Here is a 15601-nt window from a genome sequence, read left to right on the forward strand (position 1 = left end):
GGTATTCAGATAGCGAGTGGGTCGCTGAATTAAATGACTTTTCCCAAAGATGCTATGATTTTATTTTTAATCCCAGATTCTCAAAATTCACTTTATTTCTTCTGGATGCTTCTTACGCAAGATATCCAGCACACCTGACTTGAATATATACTTAAAAACTATTTGCTTTTATGTTTCACCTCCTTGCGTTATAAACCCCTATTCGCTGATGTTTAGTGTTTGAATCCAACCGCCAGGCTCGGTTTGTTCCCCTTTAAGCAAGTGAGGATACAGCTGATTGGAAAAAAAAAAAAAAAAGCCCTGGAAACATCCGGGAACTGGGGGAAGACTACTACTCCCAGAATGCATCGCTTTCAGGTCTTCCGTCTTTGGCTGCCCAATGACCAGGACCTACAAGACTCCATTCGGCCCCATTGGTCAGTTTTCCCGTCAGTGAGGGCGGTACAAGGCGGGGATAAAGCCCGGATGATCCATTTCCCGCCGCGGCGAGGCGCCGCTAGTAAACGCGAAGAAGAAACAGCTCTCTATTGGATAGCATTTAGTCTGGGTAAGAGGAATCAGCCAATCAGAATGTGCCCATCCTCCCAGAGACCCCGCCCCTTCCTCGTGGTAACTTTTGGTGGCGGGAAAACTTCGGAAGTTTCGCGCCGGGGCGGGGTCATCCTAGAACCTACGCGGGGCTCGGGTAGAACTGACAAGCATGGCGGGGACCGTGGTACTGGACGATGTGGAGCTGCGGGAGGCGCAGAGAGATTACCTGGACTTCTTGGATGACGAGGTGAGAGAGGCTCGGGTCGCGAGGTTCTTGAGCGTGGAGCCTGGGGAGGCGGACGGGCTGTGGGAGGCCACGCCGAGCAGCGCCGGGGCCGGGACCTAGAGGCCCGCCAGGCCTGCAGATGCCGCGGCCGAGCCGGCGGGCGCAGGAGCCTTCCACATATTCTCGCGGTGGAGTCAGCCCTCAGGTGGTTCTCTCCTGGTGAATCTTAGCGAGCGGCCCTGTAACTTTCTCCTAAGTACAAGTGATGGCTGGGTCGCGCGAAATTTGACAGGCTTCCTTCGGGGACAAAGAAGATGGCAAAGGCCACATGGACTTTTTGGGAGTCACTCCTGGCTCTCTTGATTTGGGGAGGTGTGTGGGGGGGGAAGCATCGCTACCGTAAGGTAGTGATCGCAGCGTTTAGGGTCCCCAGGCTTAGAGAGTGACTTCCTGTTGGGAGGGAGACTCCCTAATTCGGCAGTATTCTTTTTCAGTACTGAGTGAGATGCCAAGGGAAGGTGGTTGTTATTCAGGTAAAGGGTCCCGTGTGCAACTCGAGGTCGGAAGCTGTAGAATGTTGGTAAAGCATCTCGAAGGGCGGCTGATGCTGGGCCTGTAAACACATAGCTAAGGCTCCCAACTCCTTTAGGTCCGGGTCTGAGAACTCTTTCTGTATTATACAGATGGTCGGGAAAGAAAACATTTTAATCCTGTATGTGACTTTAAAATGAACATTCATTTTAATATGAGTATTAAGAGCCCGTTTCATTTACCTTTTTGACAAGGTTTGTATTTATTGCACTTGAAAGGTTGAGAAGTGACTGCGTACGGAAAGCTGTTGTTCATAGGAATAACAGCAGGGACTGTGAGGAAGTAATAACCCACACCGGCTGCTTTGGGTGAAGGTGGAATCGGAGGCTAGCGAGCGAAGATATGGGAGGAATGGGCCTTCGGCTCTGCTGCAGAGATGGGCATTTATCTGGCTGTGAGAGCTGCCTCTATTGAAAAACATGTTTGAATTGTGGCTCTTGTTATATACGGTGGTGGCTCTTTTGCAGGAAGACCAGGGAATTTATCAGAGCAAAGTTCGGGAGCTGATCAGTGACAACCAATACCGGCTGATTGTTAACGTGAATGATCTGCGCAGAAAAAACGAGAAGAGGGCTAATCGGTGAGTGGCAAGCCTTTCCAAGGGGATAGATATCCTGGCTCTGGGTGAGAATGGCTCCCTTCTCTCTTCCCCACATTGGAACTGGCTTCCCAGGAGAGGACCTGGGTGAGATACTTTTTTACCTTGAAGCCCTCTTTGCCTCACCTGCTACTATGTTGTTGTTTTTTAAATCCTCACGGGAGGACATGCTTACTGATTTTTAGAGGGAGGGGGAGGAAGAGAGAAACATTGATCAGTTGCCTTCCCATACACACCCCGACCAGGAATCAAAACTGCAACTTAGGTATGTGACTGACCTGGAATCGAACCCACAACCTCTGGTGTACGCTCCAGCCAACTGAGCCACACCGGCCGGGGCCCTGCTCCTATCTTTCTCTTCCAAAATTAGGTGGTAGGCATTTTCCTCTTAAGAGCCCCCCCTTCCATGTTTAGTCGAGTATCCTGAGTCTTGTAGGGTGGGAGGAGAAAGTAGGAGCCAGATTTTCCTCCTTGGCCTTCATCGTTTCAGAACGTCCACTTCTGTTTTGAAGGTCAGCTTTTTTTGAGTTCTGCTGTCTGCCTAATTATTCTTTCTCTTGTCCATATGCAGCCTCCTGAACAATGCCTTTGAGGAGCTGGTTGCCTTCCAGCGGGCCTTAAAGGATTTTGTAGCCTCCATTGATGCTACCTACGCCAAGCAGTATGAGGAGTTCTACATAGGATTGGAGGGCAGCTTTGGCTCCAAGCATGTCTCCCCCCGGACTCTCACCTCCGTCTTCCTCAGCTGTGTCGTCTGTGTGGAGGGCATTGTCACCAAGTGTGAGTGTGTTAAAGTAAAGGTCTGAGGGAATGGAGGTGGGATGGACTGACAGGGCCTGGGAAAGCAGGAGAGGTGGAGGAAAGCTGGTAGCTTGTGGTACCAGAAAGGTGGAGCATTTAGGTTACCAGCTGAAAGTTGGAGGAGCTCCTAGTGATTAGGAGGACCTTGAGTGGCCACCTGTGTTCGCAAGATGCTGAATTCTGCTGAGAGGGGAGGAGTCTTGGCTCTTGGCAGTCTCCTCTTTCTATCCCTGAACTCCTGCTATCTCATTTGGGATCGGTTGTACTTAAAGCTTTACATGGGTATGGTGTTGTTCTGTATGGAAATGTAAAGATGAATACATGACACATGTTACTGAAACAGCTTAAACTAGTTGGGACATTAGTATTTGGAGTCATCATAGGCTTGCCTGGGTTAGGTCCCACCTTTATGACTGTCTAGTTCAGTGATGGCGAACCTTTTGAGCTCGGTGTGTCAGCATTTTGAAAAACCCTAACTTAACTCTGGTGCCGTGTCACATATAGAAATTTTTTGATATTTGCAACCATAGTAAAACAAAGACATATTTTTAAAATATTTTTTTATATGTTTAAATGCCTTTTAACAAAGAAAAATCAACCAAAAAAATGAGTTCGCGTGTCACCTCTGACACGTGTCATAGGTTCGCCATCACTGGTCTAGTTGGATGACTTCATATGCATGTTTTTCATTCCCAGGCTCTCTAGTTCGTCCCAAAGTTGTCCGCAGTGTCCACTACTGTCCTGCTACAAAGAAGACCATAGAGCGACATTACTCTGATCTAACCACCCTAGTGGCCTTTCCTTCCAGCTCTGTCTACCCCACCAAGGTGAGGGGAATGAATTGATTGAACCTCTTTGGAGGTTGTAGTCAAATATGTCTTTTAATGCAAGTAATTGGGTAACATCTGAAGTCTTCTAAAAGAAAATAGGGTGAAAGTTAGGACTGAGGATTAATCTAAAGGAAAGATTGATTGTTAGCCAGAACTTAATATGGAAAGTTCACAATTTTTTTATAAGAATAAATATTCACTGTAGAAAATTATGGAAGGGTTGAAAGAAGGATATACTTTTATAGACTAATATGGGAAATACCTACGCTACAACGTTACTATGTGCTCTTTGCGAGCATTTTACTACAGGTTTGAGAGAAGGTTGGCATAAGCAATGACTTTATTCTTAGTGTGCAGGTTGATCTGAATTGAGAATGACGTGAAGCTTTACTTAATGAGACAAAAGAAGATTATTACTGTTGATTACTTGATGTTTGAACTCATTCTATCAAAGAAGAGCTGTCCCCACCATTAATTTTAATTGAGAGCTACTGTATCCAAAGAATTGTTAGGCACTGTGGAGGACACACATATAAATAAGACCCAGTTCTTGTCTTCAATATTATTAACTGGTAGAGGAATCTTAGCATTCCTCTTACTATATAAACAACTAAAACAACAATATCTTAGAATTGTTACTGCAACTTGCTTTAGAGTCATTTAGTCTATCTCCAGATGATATATTGAAGTTTGGAGAGGTTAAGTGACTTGCTTATGTCTTAGTGATGATTCTAACGATGGGACCCATGTCTTTTTACTTTTAGGCCACTTGCATTGTCTAAGTAATCCTGCTCTCTAGAATCCCCCTTTCTAGACTTTCTTCTGCAGGAAGTATTCAAGGAGTACTCTCCTACCAATCACTGTGGCCAAGCTTCTTTGCTTGAGCTGTGAAATACACCAGACCAGGCCTTTGGAGGTGTGTCTACTATAGTGCCTAGAGCTTGGATTTTGTAGTTATGTCTGCCTTGAGTCGTGGCTCCAGTACTTATGGTGTGATCGTAAGGAACTTATTTAACTGCTCCCAGCCTCAGTTTTTATAATCTGTTATAAAATGTGAAAAATGCCTGCTTTACTGAGTTATGATGATTACATGAGATAATTCCATGAAATAATAGCAGTGTTTTGCAGATTGTAAACATTTAGTAAGTGTTGTGTGTTTTTTTGAAAACTCAAATGGCAAGTAAGTACAACTTTAAAAATGTCTTTACTAAAGTTTAATATACATACAGCAGCATACAACTTGATGAATACCTATAAAATCAGCATCCAAAACAGGAAACAACCTTACCAGAAATCAAAAGTCCCTCTTGAGGGCCCACACTGCCCTGTTAGTCTATCCTCATGTCCAGCAGTACAAATTATTTTTGCCTGTTTTTATATTTTATCTAAATAAATACTCTTGTGTTGGCTTCCGTTTGTGAGATTTATCCTTGTGTGTAGGTGTATTTCACTGTATAGTTGACTTGTGTGAGTAAACCACATTTATTTAATCATTGTGTTGCTGGCATTTGGATATTGTCTAACTTGGTCATCAGAAATAGTGCTGCTGTTAACTTTGTAGAACAAGGCTTTTGTTGGGTATTACATAGGAGTGGAAATACTACATCATGGTGAAAGTATATATTCAGCTTTAGTAGGGGAAGGATCTTAATTTAGATGTTATGTGGCTGTGGTCCATTCAGACCAGAGAGTTAGAAACATCGATGAGAGAGAAACATCGATCAGCTGCCTCCTGCACACTCCCCACTGGGGAAGTGCCCGCAACCCAGGTACATGCCCTTGACCGGAATCGAACCCGGGACCTTTCAGTCCGCAGGCCGACGCTCTATCCACTGAGCCAAACCGGTTTCGGCAAAAGTCCCTCTTGAGGGCCCACACTGCCCTGTTAGTCTATCCTCATGTCCAGCAGTATAAATTATTTTTGCCTGTTTTTATATTTTATCTAAATAAATACTCTTGTGTTGGCTTCCGTTTGTGAGATTTATCCTTGTGTGTAGGTGTATTTCACTGTATAGTTGACTTGTGTGAGTAAACCACATTTATTTAATCATTGTGTTGCTGGCATTTGGATATTGTCTAACTTGGTCATCAGAAATAGTGCTGCTGTTAACTTTGTAGAACAAGGCTTTTGTTGGGTATTACATAGGAGTGGAAATACTACATCATGGTGAAAGTATATATTCAGCTTTAGTAGGGGAAGGATCTTAATTTAGATGTTATGTGGCTGTGGTCCATTCAGACTAGAGATTGCCTCTTTCATCTAGATGGTTTGTTATTAGATAAGGTTGGAAAAGCTGGAGAAGATATTTGGCTTTTTTACTCCTGAATGTTAAAATCATGAAGTCATTAAATTATACTTGTTTCCCACCACAAATTAGTGTGGTATTTCTAAGACAGAGCTGAGATAACTGTGCTTTTCTGTGTGCCTTTTCCAGGATGAGGAGAACAATCCCCTTGAGACAGAATATGGCCTTTCTGTCTACAAGGACCACCAAACCATCACTATCCAGGAAATGCCAGAGAAGGCCCCAGCTGGCCAGCTTCCTCGCTCTGTGGATGTCATTCTGGATAATGACCTGGTGGATAAAGTGAAGCCTGGTGACAGAATCCAGGTGGTGGGGACCTACCGTTGCCTTCCCGGAAAGAAGGGAGGCTACACCTCTGGGACCTTCAGGTAAAGGGTCAGTCATGAAGTGTTTGGAATGCTGCTGGTAGCTTCCATATTTGGTAGTATTCTTTCTCCAGTTTGCCATGTTCCAGAGAGTTATAACAGGTGGAGCACACTATCTGCCTGGGAGATGGGATACCTGTTTTCTATAATATAAAACTGGTAATACTATCTCATGCTAAATGTGGGAGTTACTGGTAATATGATTATAGCCTCAGGGCTTACCTGCGAGTATCTCACATTTTCCTACCTCACCTCCTTCCTATATACACTTCTACTTGAAACTCTGTGGGTTAGCAGGAGATGCATTCCCGAGTTGAGGCATTGCCAGATGTTTAGGTCATAGATGAAGAGAGAATCAATTATTTAATTCAGAACAGCTTTCTTTTTTTAAAAAATTTGATATTCTAGATTATTAACTTAAAAAGGCTCTGATGTGAGGAATTGAAAATAGCAGGCTTTCTCTTAATTCTCCTCTTTGTCCTAGGACCGTTCTGATTGCCTGCAATGTGAAGCAAATGAGCAAGGACATTCAGCCTTCATTCTCTGCTGAGGATATAGCCAAGATCAAGAAGTTCAGCAAAACCCGCTCCAAGGTCTGGGTGTCCTTCAGGGCTTGGAGGGTGGGGATGGAACGGTACGGGTTGTGTTTGGGCATGGCCATCTTTGTACTGGATCAGGAGGAAGGTTGAGGTTTTTCCTCTGAAGTATTTGGTGCTAGCTTCTAGTTTTGACCCAATCAGTGAGCAACAGTGTGTTTTTGCTGTTTGTTCTTTAATATTTCTGTTGTGCTACCTGCTGGGCTGCTAAGTGAACCTAATATAAATAAAGAATAGGATTTAGAATATCAGTGTGCCAATGAGTATTTACTGAAGACATTAGTGATACATTGCTACCTAAATTTAAAATAGTGGTTTTATTTGTTTTAGTTCTCAAAAACATTTTTCTTTTTAAAGAATATGTTAACATTTAGAATTAAACAAAATATAATGCATGTGTGACATAGGTTACTGCTGAAAGACAATACATATTTTTATTGAACCTAAAATGTTTTGAAACTGGAAACACTTTTTCTGGCTTAAAAATTATGATCATTTATGATTAGTATGAATGGAGAGTATAAAGATAAGCATATTTCAGTATTGATGAGGGATCACTTTTTTCTTAAAGATTAAACCTCTAAGCAAGATTTGGAACCTAGGCTTCCTCTGTAACTGCTTGAAAATGATCTGATCAATGAGATTTGTCTTAGGAAGATTTTACTATCAGAAACAGTATTTGTATTTGTGTTTGTGTATATCTTCAAGCATTTTCAATAGACTACATTGTAAAGTGGAGCTCAGCACTATCCCATGGAATCTCATTAGACTTTCACACCCGTAGGATATCTTTGACCAGCTGGCCAAGTCGTTGGCCCCCAGTATCCATGGGCATGACTATGTCAAGAAAGCAATCCTCTGCCTGCTTTTGGGAGGGGTGGAGCGTGACCTGGAAAATGGCAGCCACATCCGTGGGGACATCAATATTCTGCTTATAGGTATGGTGCTGGGGATTTGTTCTAGACGCCTGGTTTCCCTAGTGGAGTGTGGTTGAGGACTCTATAACCTTTACCTGGCTGTATTTCAGTCCCGTAAAAGGTCTGGCTTATATATATAAAATATATTTTCTGCAAATGATAAAGGGAAAGTAAAGGAAATAACGTTAATAACCTATGACTGTATATTTGTTATATTAAGAGCTGTTCTAAAACTCAGAACTTGGGGTTGTGGAGACTTTCTTAGAGAGTCACCACTGCCTCTATCCAATTACAGGAGACCCATCGGTTGCCAAGTCTCAGCTGCTGCGGTATGTGCTCTGCACTGCGCCCCGGGCGATCCCTACCACTGGCCGGGGCTCCTCTGGCGTGGGTCTGACGGCTGCTGTCACCACAGACCAGGAAACAGGTAAGGGTCCTTGGCAGATGTCTGGCAGTGAGACCCAACATGTAGAGAACTGAGTGTCGGACAACAGTGGGTGAGTTATTTAAGTTTGGGTGGCCCTCTGTTGACAAGAATGTCTCCTAGAAAGCTATTTAAAAGAGTTTTTGAGGAGAAAGCAAATTGGAAGGGAAATGAGAATGAAGATGTACTGTTTCCTATACTAGAGGAAGGGGTTTGAAGACTAGTGAAAAGAGAACAGATCTAGTTGGGAAATTACTTGAGGATGAGGGTGAAAAGAGAAGAATCTATAAAGGAAGTTGGTTGGAGTCTTGCTGCTTAGGGGTCAGCGTGTGACAAGGAATTACCCACCAGGGATTCCTTAAGTCTCTAGGTGCTGACGTTACTATATTCTCATATGGGACAGTGAGAGAGTCCCAGGAGGGGGTTGAAATCTCTCCCTCTGTCCCCTACAACCTGGATTATAGCATGTATATTTGTCTCCCTACTTCCCAGGGGAACGCCGTCTGGAAGCGGGGGCCATGGTCCTGGCTGACCGTGGTGTGGTTTGCATTGATGAATTTGACAAGATGTCTGATATGGACCGCACGGCCATCCACGAAGTGATGGAGCAGGGTCGAGTCACTATCGCCAAGGCTGGCATCCACGCTCGACTGAATGCCCGCTGCAGTGTTTTGGCAGCAGCCAACCCCGTCTATGGCAGGGTCAGTGGAATCAGGCACTTAACCATTGTCCTCACCTTCATTTAGTTTTGCTGGATAACTGGACTGAGAAGTTTAGTTTAGGTAACCCAGGGAGACAACAGGCCAAAGACCAAAGTAAGCTTATCATCTTTAGGCCCTCTTGTTGCTGTCCTTGGTTTAGGGCCATGGTTCCTCACCCACTCATACACATCAGAATCCCCTGGAAAGTGACTTACTTAAAGTAACTTTTCAGAAATATAAAGACGAAAACAAAAATGACCTGCAGTCTCACCTCCCAGGTAACCTGTATTGACATTAAAATGAAAGTACTATGTACATGTGGTAACAGAGAGGTACAACATGGAAATTTCTTTCCCAAGAGATAGCCACTAACAGCTCCCGAGTATTTTCAGGAAACAAAAATTAAGCATGTACCAACAATGCACTATCTCCATCTTAAAGATTAATCTATCTTTGAGTTTTAGATGTAATCTTATATTTATTCTGTTTGGGGTTTGCTGAGTTCGCCTTTTTTTTTTTTTTTTTAAATAGTCTAGCACAGTGGTGTTCAACCTTCCTAATGCTGTGACCCTTTAATACAGTTCCTCATGTTGTGGTGACCCCCAATTTCATTGTTACAAATTGAACATAATTAAAGCATAGTGATTAGTCACAAAAACAATATGTAATTATATATGTGCTTTCCAATGGTCTTAGGCAACCCCTGTGAAAGGGTCGTTCCACCCCCAAAGGGGTCGCGACCCCCAGGTTGAGAACCGCTGGTCTAGCATTTCATTGTATAGATTTACAGTAAATTTTTTTCACTGGTCTCCATTTGATGGGCATTTGCTGCTATCTCTTTGTGAATGAAGCTGCAACAAAATCCCTTCATGTGCGTTTTGTTATACATTTGGGAGTATGCTTGTACGATAAATACCTAGTAATGGAATTACTAGATTGAGTTAAATGCATTTTTATTTTGGTAGAGATTGCCAAATTGCCCTCCTTAAAGATTGTGTCATAATAATATTATTAACTAATACTTATAAATGCTTTATATTCATCAACTCCTTTCATCCTCACAATAACCCCTGTGAGGTGTAGGTAGTGTCCTTATTTTACAGATGAGAGAATGGAGGCATAAAAGTTTAAGTAACTTGCTCAAGAGTCACAAACTAGAAAATGGCAAAGCCGGCATTTGAAGCAGAGCCTATGCTGTGCTCTGGCAGTTTATCTCAGTGTGTGGGAATACATGTTTTGGTGGTGTTTTTTAAACATACAGGTGCCTGATTTCTAGCTTAGCGTTTCTGAATCCAAATCTCTGAGTTAGGGCTTTTGGTAACTGTGGTTTAGAAAAGGTTCCACAGGTTGGTTCTAATTCATAGTGTGCATTGAAACCATAGGTTTTTAGATGAATGCTAATGTGTGTTTACATTATTCTGAAGAATTGAAATATAGGGGGAAATGGCAAGTCCTGAAATGTGAACATGGTCATCAGAATGGTTATTAATCTTACCCCCAAGATTGTTAGGCTTTCTGAAGTATATGTGGGAGGGTTGGCATCAGCCTGGTGGGTCCTGAATTGAAAGATAAGAATACAGGGATTCTTGACTCCCAGGTGAAAACTATGATTCTTTTTTCTTCTTTTTTTAAAAATTGATTTCAGAGAGGGAGAGAGAGCTAGAAACATCAATGATAAGATGCTTCTTATCATTGAGGCAGAATCATTGATTAGCTGCCTCCTGCACGCCCCACCCTGGGGCGGGAGCCTGCAACCCAGGAATGTGCCCTGACCGGGAATCGAACCATGACCTCCTGGTTCATAGGTCGACGCTCAACTACTGAGCCATGCCAGCCGGGCTCCTATGATTCTTAAAACATAATTTAGATTATTGATAATTTTCATTTTACTCATTTGTGGGGAGCCGGCACGGCCATGGCATACTCAACCCCAGGGCGCCTTATGTGCCATGCCAGCTCAACTTGGTTCAGTGACCCTGAGTGGCGGGGGTGAAAGGATTGAGAAAAGACAGACAAGAGAATGAAAGCTGGGTCTCGGTGGGATGCTGCTCCCTGATGAGGAGACAGTGCCAGCGCCCACAAGCCGTGTCTTTATTTTATAGCAGATGCCACGAGACAAAGTAGGTGCGTGATCACGTTTACAGCATTCTCGTGAGTTTCAACCTCACTCCATGCCAGCCGGGCTCCTATGATTCTTAAAACATAATTTAGATTATTGATAATTTTCATTTTACTCATTTGTGGGGAGCCGGCACGGCCATGGCATACTCAACCCCAGGGCGCCTCTCTATCACAAAGCACGTGGGGCTACGTGTTTGGACCATAGGTTCAAGCTTACAACCACAGCCATTAGCTATAATTGTGCTGGGAGGGCCCTGCCCTCCAGCTGGGACTTGCACGTGGCAATGAGAGGCTTTCATTAGTCCGAGGCTTGAACCTGGCCAAAACACCGTAACTGCGCCCCACACTCATTGCTTTCTGAGTAAGGGACTCCAAAGTTTCTCAGTTTCTCTGGTTTAGCCAGCTTGTCTTCAGAGTTGGTGCTGCCTTGGGAACGAGACAAGCAGAATAAAGCTTGGGGAGGAGGAGGCTGGTTTTGGGATCCACACACAGCCTGATGGAGACACCTACGCTAGGAGGTGGGGCCTGGAGTCACTCAGGTCAGCTGAGCTTCAGTTAGAGAAGGGCTATGGGTGGAGATGAATTACTATTTTAATAGTGTTAAAATTTTCTATTTCACTGCTTCTGGTCTTTTTCTCTAAGGCCTAGTCTTTCATTCTCACTCCCAGAATCAATCCAGCCTCCTTGTCCTTTCTTTTGATTATTGCCTCCACTTTCCTTTTCTCTTGTGTTCCCAGTATGATCAGTACAAGACCCCTATGGAGAACATCGGGCTGCAGGACTCACTGCTATCCCGATTTGACTTACTCTTCATCATGCTGGACCAGATGGACCCTGAGCAGGATCGGGAGATCTCTGACCATGTCCTTAGGATGCACCGTTACAGGACACCAGGGGAGCAGGATGGAGATGGTGAGACCACGAGAAGAGTAAGGGAGAGAAGGGTGCCTAGATTGATCTCCTTATCTGATGCCCAGTCCAGGTGGTGGTGTGTGTCTGGGTTGATGTCAAAGATGCCATTCCTGGCCTGGCCACCTCCCCTTACTGCTCACTGGAGGTTATCCCGAGGTGTGTCTTTTGCCCATTTCTGGGCCTGGGAACACCTCTGAGCATCTTCTGTGGGCGAGGTGGTTCCACCTTCCTTACTTTTGGCCTCCGCATGTCTGTTTCCTTGGGAGTCCTTCTCTTCCTTACTGTGCAGTTCCCCTGGTTAAGCTCTTTCTTACTCTCCTTTCTCTCCCCTTGGGTTTTCTAGCTATGCCTTTGGGTAGTGCCGTGGAAATGTTGGCCACAGATGATCCCAACTTTAGCCAAGACGATCAGCAGGACACCCAGATTTATGAGAAGCATGACAACCTTCTGCATGGGCATAGGAAGAAAAAGTGAGCATTTCTCAGACCTGTCCCTTGAGGGAACCAGAGATTTGTGTCATTAGAACATTTGTATATTTAATATTGTATCATATTAGGGCGTGTGTATATATTTATGCTGTCCAGGCTAAGAGTATGCTGGAATCATAACCATGTGGACCTGTTTTCTTCTGGATCCACAGAGACTCCCCTTTTCCTGGCCAGTTGCCTTGTAAATGTTTGTGGGTGATTAAGCTTAGGTTCTGATCTTTTCCTAAAATAGAAGATTGATGACATGCCTAACTGATTGTGGGTGTGATGTCATCTTGTGAAGGATTGCGCGTCAGGTAGCTATTTATGTTGAGTTCGTGGTGAAGGGTCAGGAGATGGCAAGCACTGGAGGCTTTGCAAGTCAATTTGGATAAAGGAAACTTGCGACCAGATGCTCAAAGCATGAAATGTGAGCTCTTACTCCTTTATTTTTGGCCACGGTGCAGTAGGAAACATAACATCATCTTCAAACCTGTTGGTTTAAGAACATAAAATTTCAAGTCAGGAAACTGAATTTGAGCCTACCTATGCTTCTCTGCGCCATACTTTCCCCATGTATGAAATAGGGCAAATAATACCTAAACTTCTTAACTCACAATTAATACCTAAGTGATACCTGTAGAATTAAATAAAAATATGTGAAAGGGCCTCGGACGTGCTCCATATGAGATTTATGATAATGGGTTCTAGGCTGTCTCTGCTTTGCCACTTGACCTTGACTTCTGTGAGGAGAGGGAGAGCCATTGTCTCAGGCACGTGCTGAGGTGTGGCAGGGCGGGGAGTTCACTGTGTGTGGGTCTAGGGAGAAGATGGTGAGTGCGGCTTTCATGAAGAAGTACATCCACGTGGCCAAAATCATCAAGCCCATCCTAACGCAGGAGTCAGCCACCTACATCGCAGAGGAGTACTCACGCCTGCGCAGCCAGGACAGCATGAGCTCCGACACCGCCAGGGTGAGTCCTCAAGGGCAAGAGGGCCCTGGAAATCCCTTAAGCATGTGGCTGGGAAGACCCCTTACTATCTGGGGGCTCTGAAGCCATTTTAACGTAGTGATTCTTTACCTTTTTCTTCTGGTCTTGACACAATGATAATAATTTCCTTTTACAAAGGAAAATGAAATAAGAACCCCCGAGATAATATGTATCTGATCAGTTCAGATGATGTTGGTCTCCAGAATCTGTGATCTGTTTAGCTAACATGAGCCACTTCTGGGAACTGAATGAGTCTATTCTTATAGGCAGTGTTAAAATAAGAGCTCAGACCTGGGCTGGGGAGGCAGAAAGGCAGGTAGAAAGATCATGCATACATATTTATAAATATATACCATAATGTGGTACTTGAAGATGACTGCATGTGCAATTGTTGGAGACAGATGAAGAAGCATCAACTTTTCCCTTAGACATTCCAGAAGGTTATGAATATCAGGAAAGGATTCCCAGAGTGATATTTGAGCTATACTTTGACAGATGACTTGCAGTTGGACAACTGTGATGATTTTCCAAAGCTATTTCTAGAAACCTTACATACCAGCCCATGAATTTATCTAAGTCTTTTGGGGCAGTTTAGTTCATACAGGATTTTACCAAGAAATCCAAGTCCAAAACCCTCATTCTGCAATACAGACATAGACTCTTGGATTCTATGTGATCCCAGATCATCTACTTCAGCCTGACCCAGGACAGGAATTCTGTTTTCTAAAATTCCTTCTGGAACTTCATTGACACCCCAGGGAGAACAAGCCTAGTATATCACTGCATTGAAATGTTACAATAGTCTTCTACTTATCAAGCTTAAACCTGCTTCACTTTGATGCCTACTCATGGGTCTCAGTGTTGTTGTCTGGAGATTTTGTATGACTTGTCTTCTTCAATTAAACAACTCCCTTTTTATGTTTCTCACATATGAATACACTCCAGTGTGTCAAAGGCCTCTCACTGCACATAATATACCAACCAGAGCTATAATGGAGCAATAAACTCCAAATTCTGGTAGCTTTCTAAATCATTAAAAGTCTTGGTTAACTTATATAAATATAAATACATTTGTTTTTGAATGTCAGATTGGGTTTAAATGATAATTTTAAAGACTTGAAAGTAGAAGTGACCACATACTTCACTGGTGCATCATACAGCGGGAGGTGTGGTAGTACAGCCCTTTGTCTTGACCCGAGGTTTACAGCTAATTTTTGGATCTTTCACCTCTCTGCTCACAGTTTTGTTATTCATAAAATAATGAGAAAGTTGGATAAAGTCAGGGATGCTTAACGAGGAGGGCACATCAGAAGCACTTGGAACTTAAAAAAAGTACAGGTGTCTAGTCCTGTGTGCTAAGGAACACAGACATTCTGGTTCCTTAGGCCAGGGGCCCTGTTCAGACAATAACAGTTAAGAAAGGTAAAGGCACCCCAGTTTTGCATGCACCCTCCTCTCCTTTGAGAACCCTTTGATAAGAACTTGTCAGAGTTCTGCTGCTCTGGACTTAGTGAGTTCATCCAACTTTTAAAAATGTGTCCTCTTTCACACCCCTCATTAGCATGGCCTTGGACAAGTTATTTGAGTCCCATTTTTGTCATCTATAAAACTTTTTCTAGTAATGAAGAGCATTAATGACACAAATAATGTAAAAGCAAAGTTATTGGTGCATTAAGCCTGCAGTAAGGGACTCTTTCTCCCTTCACTTTGGTATTCCTTCTAGGCTTTTCTTTTCTTTTTTCTTTTTAATATATTTTATTGATTATTTACAGAGAGGAAGGGAGAGGGATAGAGAGTTAGAAACATCGATGAGAGAGAAACATTGATCAGCTGCCTCTTGCACACCCCCTACTGGGGACGTGCCCACAACCAACGTACATGCCCTTGACCAGAATCGAACCTGGGACCTTTCAGTTCACAGGCCAACGCTCTATCCACTGAGCGCAACTGGCTAGGCGGGCATGAATCAGTATTTAGAGTAGATCATCCTACAGTGGTGCTGGTGGTGATTATATTGCCTGAAAGGCATTTATTTTTGAGGGGATCTTCTATATATTTTTTGAATATATTCCGGCAATTTGAAATTGCAGCAATTTCTTATACCCTCAGCATAGGGAATTTACCTTACACCTGCCTAGAATTTTTTAGGCATATATTCTAAGGTACATCAACTCTTTATAAATTAACTGTTTTTGAAATGTTTAAAATTAGTAATCAAATGTT

The 15601-nt window shown here is 43.4% G+C and overlaps 1 protein-coding gene across 1 annotated transcript in view; it reads left to right on the top strand.

The window, feature by feature from the left end:
* Positions 1 to 507: 507 nt before the first annotated feature.
* Positions 508 to 15601, top strand: part of MCM3 (minichromosome maintenance complex component 3) — a 22663-nt gene continuing 7569 nt past the window's right edge. The window contains exons 1-12 of the mRNA XM_006765699.2: positions 508 to 778; positions 1816 to 1928; positions 2518 to 2726; positions 3444 to 3574; positions 6013 to 6251; positions 6733 to 6841; positions 7629 to 7782; positions 8057 to 8188; positions 8678 to 8886; positions 11745 to 11919; positions 12263 to 12389; positions 13210 to 13360. Coding sequence (XP_006765762.1) covers positions 701 to 778; positions 1816 to 1928; positions 2518 to 2726; positions 3444 to 3574; positions 6013 to 6251; positions 6733 to 6841; positions 7629 to 7782; positions 8057 to 8188; positions 8678 to 8886; positions 11745 to 11919; positions 12263 to 12389; positions 13210 to 13360 — 1827 coding nt within the window. The 5' untranslated portion in view covers positions 508 to 700. The remainder of the gene's footprint in view (positions 779 to 1815; positions 1929 to 2517; positions 2727 to 3443; positions 3575 to 6012; positions 6252 to 6732; positions 6842 to 7628; positions 7783 to 8056; positions 8189 to 8677; positions 8887 to 11744; positions 11920 to 12262; positions 12390 to 13209; positions 13361 to 15601) is intronic.

This window comes from Myotis davidii, unplaced genomic scaffold (genome assembly GCF_000327345.1).
Source record: "Myotis davidii unplaced genomic scaffold, ASM32734v1 scaffold240, whole genome shotgun sequence".
Lineage (NCBI taxonomy): Eukaryota > Metazoa > Chordata > Mammalia > Chiroptera > Vespertilionidae > Myotis > Myotis davidii.